General features: G+C 45.8%; 1 protein-coding gene across 2 annotated transcripts in view; it reads right to left on the bottom strand.

The window, feature by feature from the left end:
* Nucleotides 1-211: 211 nt before the first annotated feature.
* Nucleotides 212-11642, bottom strand: part of PLPP3 (phospholipid phosphatase 3) — a 55759-nt gene continuing 44328 nt past the window's right edge. For both annotated transcript variants that reach the window (XM_066597883.1, XM_066597882.1), the window contains exons 5-6: nucleotides 8649-8825; nucleotides 212-1874 (exon numbers count right to left, since the gene is read on the bottom strand). In XM_066597883.1, the coding sequence (XP_066453980.1) occupies nucleotides 1761-1874; nucleotides 8649-8825 (291 nt within the window). In that variant the 3' untranslated portion in view covers nucleotides 212-1760. The remainder of the gene's footprint in view (nucleotides 1875-8648; nucleotides 8826-11642) is intronic.

The raw sequence follows: 11642 nt of genomic DNA, 5'->3' as shown, positions 1-11642 counted from the left end.
TCCCACAGACTATCCTTGTGTAATGTGTATGGCCAGCTTTAGCATCACAAGCCACATGAGCACACATTGGTTGCTTAATTTCTGTAATATGAGGGACGTAATCCCACCCCCACCCCCTCAAAAAATGCTTCCAATTTTTTTTTTCCAAAAATTTCTAAAAAAAAAAAAACCCTCCTGGATCTCCTGATATAATAGACAAGACACCGAGGGATAGAATAATTATCCATTATGAGCTTTTATTTAAAAAGCATCTTTGTACAGCACTTTTTGCGGAAAAAAAAAATGAAATGATTTTGTATTCTACAAAACGTATTCGAATATTCCGGTTTTTTTTTCTCCGTTTTTCTTTACAATATGAAACATTACAAAAATACCAACATTTTCTTTCATTTTATACAATTGCCACTAGTTTATCGCTTTAGTGAAACAACTACCACAGATCTAAAAACATTTTTTTTAGTTGACTATACAAAAAAAGAAATTGTTGCTTTTTAACTCTTTTAAGCAGCAAAATAATAACAACAACAACAACAACAACAACAACAACAACACAGGTCGAGACGCCGGTAATGATCATAGTGGATATATCTAAAAGGTGTTTTTTGTTTTTTTGTACTTTTTCAAAAATAATATTTTCCATAGTTAATTTTTTAATGTTTTATACATTATTCATATAATATATAATATAAAAAAAAAAAAAATCAGCTTGCTAGTGTTGAAATGATCGGACGGATTTTTGTTTTATTTTTATTTTTTTTTCATAGTTAATATTGCGGTCAATTCAAAACGATTTCATATATAGTCCCTTTTTAAGGTGTAACGGTTACAAAAATATATATATGCCTTAAAATCCTTCCTTTCGATGGTTCGGAAAACACTTCATATCGTGTGGTTTTGTGATGGTTGTGTGAAATGTCAGGACTCTGTCGATAAAACGTCGACGAGGTTGGACAGATTACAATTGATACAGGTTAGTGTACCGTCCAGCGGTAGTCATCAAAAACTGCTGTTATGGACCTTGGATATCGAACCCAAAGTCTATAGTGCTTAAAAAGTCTCAAGCAAGACAGGCCAATAATAATGGTTTCCCACCTTCTAAGAGTCAAGAACGCGTGGGTTTGCATTGGGTACGTTCTGCTCTCGTTGGGAAGGGGTGTCCACCTTGATGTCCTTAGTGGGCCTGTCTTGGGTTTGCCTGGGTCAGTGATACGTTTTCTATATATATTTACATATATACTTTTTGTTTGCGTAAGAAGGTCCATCTGGTAGGTCAATAATGGAGACACCATTGCCACCCGTGAGTCCCGAATGGCCTCCTTACTAAGTATGAGTGCTATTATTCTTCTATAGATCTATATATAGTGCTATTGTTATCAGCGTTTCTACGAGCCGAGACTATCTATAGTCAAAGACGACTCCCTTTCGTTAGGAAAAAAAAAAAAAAGTTTAGAGTTCATAAATTTATGAACAATAGGTTGTTCATTAAAACATGAACGGATAAAGACCAATTGTACATCTGGAATTCCAACTCGGCGCTTCGCCATCCCTCGGCCGTCCGTTAGTCTGAGCTTCCCCCACATTATGCCATGTTGCAATCTAAAGGCCTCATAGCAGACATTTTTGTTTGTGTCATTTTGGAGTCTCCGTTTGGTTGGGTCAAAGAGTCCTTCTCTACATTCTACTGTCTGATGAGATTGGAAAGCAGCAGGTCAATGAATTCACGGTCAGAACTTCTTCTGCAAATCGGTTTTCCGTGGTTTTTATACAATATTACGGTCGATTATGTCCACAGGTGACAGAGAATCTTTCTTCACAGGAGGAGGGGTGGTTGAGGTTTTCCTTGGTGTCTTGAAGAGGTCCGATACGAAAAACACCTGCAAAGACAAAAAGATAAAAATGGTTAATTGGCTTATGACTTTTTATCATTCTATAACAAAAATGAGCAAAGCCAAATAAATAACATAATGGACTCGAGGCCTCCAGGGTTTCCTGTTTCATCACTGGATAGGCTTATAGAATCCGAACATTTACATCTTTAAATCCCCCCCCCCCCCCCCCCACTAATAATTTCCATCTACCGTAAAGGTTAACTATTTCCCCCTGCTTTCAGCTATTTCCCCCTGCTTTCAGCTATTTCCCCCTGCTTTCAGCTATTTCCCCCTGCTTTCAGCTATTTCAGTTTGAGGGTTGCCCTCCTTCCATATCCCACTATTAGAAACCTGCTCGGAGCAGCATGCTAGATCTCCACAAGCCTTCTCCCTGCTGACATCTAGGTCAGAGCCAATGCAAGGAAGAGATATTCAGCCACGACTTCCTGAATACCCAATCGCGGAAGCGGTGTGCAGGATGTGAAAAAGCCGACATTTAACATATCAGGGCAGGGATGCAGTCACAGCGGAACATATGGGGTGTGTGCAGGGAAATCACCGGCCAGGTCCACCTAACTTCCTACAGTGTGCAGAGTCAGCCGGGGACAGCAGATAATGCAGGCGGGAAACGTGTGGGACAAGAAGGATCCCCCCCCCCCCTCGGTGTCATCTGTGGCTGCAGCCTCCCCGCTCGCTTCACAGGACGACTATAGTTTATTATTGCACAGTTTAGTGTTCCTGCAGGTATTTGCCGGCTGTGCTGGATGTTTGCAGATGGGGAATCGTTGGTCTCCGGATAATGGGCAGAAAGAGAATCTCATATAATGCCGGTCATTTATGCCCAATATTGATCTCAGAGCAGTCGGTCCACCGGGGCCCCAGTGTCTAATGGGGCCCCAAAACCCTGATGCACAGGACGACAGCAACAAGGTTGTGCTGGAATATAGTTCTGGGAAAGTTTTTGCAATGGGATCCTAGTGGTATCATTTGCTTGGGAGACAATAGCAGCTCCCATTGAGGCCTCCTTAAAGGGACTATAGAACCATATTTTGTGATATTTAAGCTGGATAGAGAAGCATATGACTTTTAATCTGTTTTAATTTTCTGATTTGTAGAATTTTTTTTTTTGCTATCTATACTTGGCTATGGGGACGGATATCCTGCCTGAGATGCATTTAGAGAGATGCTTTACAGCAGCTTCATGGGCCATTCACACAATGGACAGGAGAGACCCATTGACTTGTATGGGAGAGTGCTCTAGGCATGTTCTGTGCGGAGGTAATTGTGCAGGGAGGGGGAGGAGGTGAGCTGTGACATCCCCTATGGTAGATCCTGTGCTATGTACGTACAGGTGTTACCTGCCTGTGACGATAGTGATATGACTGCTGCAAAACTTTCTCGACAGTACAGGAACTCTCAGACTATTATTAAGCTTTATGGTCCGTGTAAAAAATGCAGTATTTTAGGATTTTTTCAAAAGTACAGATTGTGAAAATAAAAAAAAAAACAAGAGTCTTAAATATGTTCAACACAAAAATGTGATTTATGTAGGCCGCCTGCAGACGGACGGGTCGGATCCGGCTGCGAGAGTTCTCGCAGCGGGACCCGACCTGAGCTTCTGCAGAGAGCAGCGTGACTCACCTGCTCCCGCGGCCCCGACTCTTTCATGTGCATGCGCAGAGCGGAGCCGGCAGCCAGTGAGTGACGTTTGCCGTGCGAGATTTCACGCGGCCAAATCGCGGCTGTCTACATAGAATTGCGTTTGACGCAATCCTATGGCAGGTTCCAGGGGCGGAAATCCCACCATGGAATTCCCGCCCGTCTGCAGGCGGCCATAATAGGTCACTTTCTGATGCCACATTCCCTTTAAGGCATACACAATGTTTAGTTGTCTAAGGGCACGCCGCAACAAAGTTTTTTGATCCGAGATCAATCAGAGTTTATCGAAAACTTGGTGTATGTGTTCCTGCATGCCGTAGCTGAGCAGAGGGGTCAGAGGTCACATTCTGATTACAGCAATGGTGGATGCTGCCGCCAGATCAGGACTGCACACCAAGAGACAAATGCTTGTTGGGTTGCTGCCCGGCTGGAGATGCACTATTGAGGTCCCTATTAAGACTGGGGCTATTAATGGGGGGGTCACTAATACTACTGGGGACACTATGAAGGTCACTTAATTCTGCAGCCATTAACAGGGGGCACTTACTATGGTTGCATGTGTTGGGTACCCTGTGTATTGGCACTTTCAATACCCGTTAAAAAAAAATGTATTTTTTTCCTGCGATATAAGGGGGCGCTATTTCACACTTTGGCTCAGGCAGCATAAGGACTTGTGGCACCCCTGCAAGCAATACTCCCTGGGAAAAAGGTATGAAGGTATAGTGCATATGTGAAATCTGATTTTTCCACATGCCTTCCAGGCTCGCCCAGGTACCTTGATGTGACGGAGTGGTGAACTCACTAATAAGTTGCACTTTGTCTTTTCGGCAGCTGTCGGCCATTTCCCAATGGCTGGAGGTTATATCAACAACTGGCAGAGCTCATGAAATCCAACCTCTGCAAATTCTCCTCTCGGGGTCACACAATGAGGGCCGGTGCATACAGGGGGGAGCTTCTTGTACTGGGTTTGGTCCACTTCCTGAAAACTGAAGTTCTCCACCCAAAAAACAAACTCCCCGAGTCTTCTCAGGGATTGGAATGTGCATTCATTCCCGGCCGATCTGTCAAATTCAGCATTTTTTGGGTGTCTCGCTTTTATTTTTTTGTACTTTTTGTGGAAATCGCACAATTCTCTGGAAACCTCACAGACACCGGCTGCCAGGGTGAAGTAGGAGACGTGCTGATTTTGGAATTTTTGGATTCTGGAAACGTATCTGCAGCCAGATGTCCCTCAAAATAGAGAAAATAGACTGCGAGAACATTTCTCAGGTCGTTCTGTCTATTTTTGGGAAAGCTGGGTGACCACCAGTTGGGCTGTACAGGGGGGGGCTCTTACAATGTGACTCATGGTAGGACATGACAATGAGTCTTTGTCCGTGTAACCATATGGGATATGATAAAGGTCAGCGTGCGCTCACATCCTGCCGCGGGACGATGACACTCTGCATTTCCTATAGAATTATGACAGCACGAAGCGCCGGCGGTGGAATCTCATCCCGCCAACATGAGCCGCACTCTGCCTCCGCCCCGTGTCCGCTAGACATGACCTCAGTCTGCGGCGCAGCTTTGTGTGTGAGCTGCATCTGCGCGGACACTTGGGTGACACTGAAGCGCCTGATGGCGGTGTACCGCACAATGACTTGTCAGTCCGACAGACCCAACGAGAGTCGATTTTTTTCTTATAGAAGATGGAATCGATTAGGAGGATTTTCGATCTAACAGAGACCTGCGGCGCCGCTAGCGATGGGTAGAAACCTTCCATCCATGGATATCCTGGAGGCTCATCAGATCTGCCTACAGTTTTTTCCGTGGGGCATATATTCATTTAGACCGGCACTTTATACGCCAGTGTAGTGGACTATCGCTGGCGCAAGGGCGAATAAATGTATTAAGAGGTGCAAACATATTAACCCTTTGCAATCCAATTTTGGATTCAGGGTTTCCTAGGGGGTTTTCTCTTTCTGTTATTATACAATGGCGCTATCTGCTGGCTAGAGGCAGTACTGCGGTATTGGACATGCTGGAGAGGCCCCCAACAACAGAGCGGCCAGTAATATACAGTAAGAATACCCTGCTGGATGTCTTCCGACATTGGAGCTATACAGCCTTCAGACGTCAGACAGTGGATTGGAAAGGGTTAAAGCATCCCTCTAGTTTCGGGACAAACGCCTGTCCTGGGACCAAAGGACAGAGGGGGTACATTACCTGTAGTTGGTGCCAGCCATCGCTCACTTCCTAGTGGCATTTTTAAGCAGCCAAAATGGTTGCGCAATTTTCTAATTGCACTCTGTACTGTCCTGTAATTGGTCGGCATTGATCACATGACCAGCTCTGGCCAATCACAGAGCAGGTATAGTGCATTAGTAGTCCTAGCATTATGGGCCATTAGGTCATCAAAAGATGGTTGCCCAAAAACTGGAATCCCGAGCCGGCTGAACCGAATGACCGCGAACAATCAGATAGCGGTATTGTATTTCTTTGCATGCCGAGACAGATTTTTTTTTTTAAGTTATGGGGTCTGGGAGTGAACTTCAAAAAGTCGCTAGTTTGGCACATGCGCCAAAATTGTGACTGTTGTATGCCAGAATAGTGGTGTACAAGACGGAATAAATGTCCCATTATGTATAAAATGTGCGCCATTTTCCTAAAACGGACTAGGATGTTGAGGTCTGGGCTGCTCCTATAACCCTTCCTCAGGCTCCTTCACACTAGCGATCGCAAAATTGTGAGAAAATCGCTGCAAAATCACGTGTTTTTTCCCAGAATTTTTGAGCGTCAGTTTTTTTTCGCCGCCTCCTCCGATTTTTTTCGATTGCGATTTTGCCACAATTTTTTAACGCGAACGTTAATAGAACTTTCGAATGTTAAAAACTCATCGCACAAAAATTGCAAGTTTATTTGCGATGCGAAAAAAAGGAAACTCCATAGGAAAACGTGAGATTAAAAAAAAAATGCAAAACGCAGAGAGGCCGTGCCGCGATTTTTATCACATCGGAGGAGTGAAAACATCCCAAACGGTAAAGAAACAATTGAAAATCATTAATTTCATAATTCTGCATTTTCACTCGCTCTCGCATCGCACGATTTTATCGCCAGCGTGACGGCGCCCTCAAGCTTCGACCAATGTATAAAATGTGCATCAATGATTTACAGATGAGTCGCCGATGTTGCAATCTTTAGCAAGATGGCTGCATGACCACCGCTGAGTCAGCTCTTCTGTAACCTATAGGACACAATGTAAGGGCGCACAATAGTTTACGGCCCCCGGGGAACTCCAGCTGCTTCCTGCGTCCGCCTATAAAATCAGCTTTGTCTCAAACCGTTTACAGCCCTGGGACGGTCGGCGGCGAAGCGTGCGATGACATATGTAGACGTCACGTAGATAACAATGGTGGGGGGGGGCGACTAAAGGACGTGATGACCAGGATGTGGCCAAGAAACGAGATTTCAAAAAGGGATCCGATATATTTAAAGGGAACCGGTCACGACCTTTGAGCCCCGTGAACTACATGCGGATTTTGTTGCTGAGATGATGCGGATTTTGGTGCAGGTTTTGCGCTTGGCATGATGGTACCCTAAACGGCCATTAATGAGCTCTCGTAGTTGGATCGGCTATGGTAACGGAATGGAGGCGGGCGGGAATGATCCTCGACCCGTCGGGCAGTGATGATCGTTCTGTGTAAGAGCGCCCGCTGGGACAGATGCCCGTGTAAGATGGCCCTTGGGTACTTCAGAGAAACCTGCAAGTCACAAGTAAGAAAGTATTACCCCCCCTCTGGTGGAGACATACAACTGAGAAGATTGCCGCCTTCTGCCGACGGCCATGTAATCTTCAGCGCTTCGGCCCGTGTTTTTCTTTTGTTGACCCAAAGCCTCCATCAGAGATAAAACTGCAGACACGACTGATTACATGTTCGTGTTTCCACTCTGCTCCTAAATTACGTGGTAACACAAGGCTCGCCGGTCATGAAGCTGCCGGCGGCGCGGCCACCGCTCGCTGTGTAAACTGCCTGAGAACAAGCAATGTGGCTGCAAGTCGCAATCATGGTCAACGGATCCCACAATCAACAATCCAGGGGGGTTTGATTCCTCTCCAATTACAACAAGCTGGCAGCGGTTCCCGGGACGGCAGGAGCTGGCGCAATGCGGCGGACAGATGCTCCGCGTGAGAAGTTCTCTAACAGATGTATGTGGACCAACATCGGCCATTGACGGGAGACTTTTTGTATTTTGGATGGTTGAGTTTTTGCCTCTCTAATCCTTTGCTTTTTCCAGAGGTGAGCAGCAGCAGCAGAGTTGTCCGAAGCCGCTTATCTCCCTCCGTAGAGAGATTATAAGATAAATCAAGCTGCTACATCAATGGGGGAGTCTGAGACCCTGAACAGCCTTCATTAGACCCCCGGCCCTCTCACGATCAATGATTTCCCTGTATGGAAAGTATCTCCGTGACCTTGGAGTGCAGTATAAAAACACTGACAGGTTTTCTGTGGACGAAAACAGCTTGTCACTGAAAGGGGTCAGAGGAGGATGTCAGGAATCATTCTAAGAGGCTGTGCACAGTCAGACACATCTGACTACAATGCTGGGGCTCCAACTAACGTGTCCGAACTCACTGTTCTTTATCACGGATGACCAGTTCCAGCGCCATTGTGTCTAAGAGAAACAGAAAGACGAGACTCCAGCGGGCAAAAGAGGGCAAAACTTGTATCACTGAGCAGCGGAAAAACATCTCCTGGTCAGATGGGTCCAGATTTCTGTTGCTGATGGGAGGTCAGAATTTGGAGCAAGCAGCATGAATCGATGACCCCTTCCTGTCAGCCGGTCAGAACATGTCAGCACCGCCATCTAATCTGCAGCGACTACAAGAAGCTTCCTGTCCGCAGGGGCCGATATTCCTGCAGAACGACTTAATCACTGAGTGGTATCTACGCAAAAACTAATTGTTGTGGCCCTGAAGGCCAAAGGAGGTATAATGTGTTACTAGATGGGGGTAATAAAGGGGCATTCAGTGTATGCTCCTCAATTATCTGGTATCTTCACTGTTTCCACCAATCTACGAACCTGCAGAACCTCTTCCCTTCCCAGGAGCGCGACATAATATCCATCATGTAGAATACTTACTATGCAATAAGCCACCAATGCTCCCTGCGCAAAACCAGCCAGCACGTCTGAGGGATGATGCTTGTGGTCCGAGACGCGGGACAACCCTGTGTAGAAGGCCATCATCAGGAGGGTGAACTGCAGCAGTGGGCGCAGGAGGCGGGCACCTCTCCAGGTAAATCGCGACTGCAGGTAAAACTGGAACAAAAAGAAAAGCAACCATTAATATCTGTAGCCAAATCATCCTGTGTACAGAAGTGTCATGTTCTATAGAGGCCACTAGGGGCGCTGTTGTCTTGATACTACACATGGCAACTCCCAGCTTCATGGAATCAAAAACTTATATAAAATAATTGTTTTAACCAATTTGATCAAATCCTCATTTTTCATTTGATCTACTAAAACCTTTTCATCTCCCAGATGCCTACAGCAGTAACAGAGCTATTAAATTAGCTAAAATTACATTTACTGGCGAAAACCCGTGACCAGCGGGGGAGGATGCCAAGGCAAGTCAAGGCCGGGGAGATCTGTCACTATGGACGGTGCTAACGGCTCGTAAATGTCTGGGCCAAGGAAACTACTGTGCAATGTAAGCTCCGAGACATCCGAAGTGTCCCAACTGCAACCTCATATATAAAACTTCAAACTTTTTATTAAACATTCTTGAAAATTCTACATAAAAGTACAACAGCGGGAAAAGGGGGAGGATATCGCAAATAGAGGCTTGTTACAGAGGATTCCTGTGACGTGACGCCTCATGACTCCATAAACTGACAATCTGATACAGAGATTTGACATCAATGGAAGCAAACACATTTTACAACATCAGTAATGCTCCCCCCCTCCCCCCCCCCAGAGGTGTCAGTGCGGCCCCCTTTGTTCACCGGACACATATGGAGCCTGCAGTCAAGTTCCTGTTGTACACCTCGTAACGGATCATGACTAACGGATGCAATGACTTCTGGGAAGCCGCAGGTCATGATGGGCGGTAAGGGGGCATGTAGACTCTAATCACAAGGTGTAAGGTCCGGGGAACGTGTAGGATGAGAAAGAAGGGGGCTATTTACTGTAAGAGCGGTGAAACTATGGAACTCTCTGCCTGAGGACATGGTGATGGCAAAATCCATAGAGGAATTTAAGAGGGACTAGATGCCTTTGTAGAGCGCTATGATATTACAGGATATAGACAGTAGGTGACCAGCGGGTGGTTGTTCTTAAAAGTTGATCCAGGGATTAAGGCCCATTTAGACACAACGATTATCGCTCAAAATGTGTCTTTTGTGCGACTTTTGAGTGATAATCGTGTAATTTACAGTGCAAGGTGATCGCTCAAACGTTGAGCGATCACCTTGCGCTCTGAGCGGAGGATGCAGAAGACAAGCGAGGTGGCCCCACTTCGCTTCTGCATCTAGCTGTTCTCTGCTCAGAGCGACGGGCTGTTATACAGCCAAGCACTCTGGGCAGAGGATGCAGAAGACAAACAGGGTGTCCCCGCTTGTCTTCTGCATCCAGCTGTTCCTCGCTCAGAGTGGGGTTTCCAGCCAAGTAACAATTGTAATTGGTAGGGAAAATATCGCAAACGTCGCAGAATCTTCCACGCGGCCGGCTGCAGGACGTCCAATTCTCCGCTCGCTCTGCTAGATTTCTGGGGACTTTGTGTGATCTTTGCACGGATGTGCTCCGCTGTTTCCTCACTTACTGGTAGATGGCTGAATGATTGATTTTTACCTACAGATGAAACCTTTTTCCTTAAAATTGGATTACCTTTAACGAATTGTACTGGGCGGAGCTTCACCAAACTTTGTTCAAAAATGACATTGCGCAACAGACCAGTAGGCGTGAAAATCCAGGGCAGAGCGTCATTTTGTCTCATATCCTCTAGTGACTACAGCAAAATAAAACTTTTTGGACCTCATTTAGCAAAATGCTCTAACAGTAAGACGTCCTCATGACCCCTAGAAACCAATCGCAGCGCAGCTTTCACCAGGGACGTCTTACTGGTAGATCTTTTAGCTAACATTTTGAGTTTGTTTCCATTGATATCCGGTTTCAGTATCTGGGTGTGATGACACAGGAGTTCTGGGGGTTTCACATTGAGGAGAACATTTGGAATAACCCAGAAAAACTGAACAAAACAAAAATTCCCAAGATTTTAGGCCAATTAAAAAAAAAAAGGTCCCTGAAATGTCCAACACCCTTCAGGCTGAGGTTCTGGGTTTGTCCTTCAGCTATTAAGGATTATTTTTTTAATTTCAGAAAACTTTATATGGAAAAAAACAAACTTGACATTTTTCAAAAAATTCCAGAGTTTATACTATTGGCAATCAAATTCCCATGTATCGAAATAATAGAAGAGGATCCCGAGTGCAGGGGGCCGCAGCCGATCTGAAGGTGGCCTTGAAATGCATTGTGTACATTGAGTCTATATATATGATTCATTGTTGCCGTTTCCCCTTGGACGCCGGCCCAGTCCACATGTCACCTTTCTGCGGGAACCTTCCAAAACAAAGGGGAGACCCGCAGGGAAGCTGGAATTTTGTTGCAGAAATCAAAAACCAGTTGGACATGACCAGGTTGGGATGAGTGCAAGACCCCGCGGCGGACCCTCCCTTCCTATAGGAAGGAAACCGCGGGGAATGGGCGGACTGCGCGGCAGGAGGCCGCTTGTATATTTAGCAATGATTTCATCCAATTGTCCGGCCGCTCCTCGGGGAGATTTACTTATTCTGAGATCAAGTGCTACATAGTTGACCAAAAACTGCAGAAACGTTGAGTCCGTTGGGAGACGACCAAAGTGGCTACAATGGATGCACAATGGCTTTCCTAGAGTCCTGAACGGCAGTGGGAGATGCATCCCTTTGGCTGCCCTGTCCATCATGGTTGTCACCCAGCTTTCCTAGTAACAGATGGTTTTTGGTCACTTCTTCCTGCCCCTGTTTACACTGCGGTTCGTTCCTTCTCAATCCTCAGTTTCCGATTTTTCCTGCAAGGTCGGCAGCTTCTCCCCTCAGACAG

Source organism: Eleutherodactylus coqui, chromosome 3 (assembly GCF_035609145.1).
Source record: "Eleutherodactylus coqui strain aEleCoq1 chromosome 3, aEleCoq1.hap1, whole genome shotgun sequence".
NCBI classification, from domain to species: Eukaryota; Metazoa; Chordata; class Amphibia; order Anura; family Eleutherodactylidae; genus Eleutherodactylus; species Eleutherodactylus coqui.
Note: the sequence above shows the minus strand (reverse complement) of the source record. Positions and strands in the feature narration are given on the sequence as shown.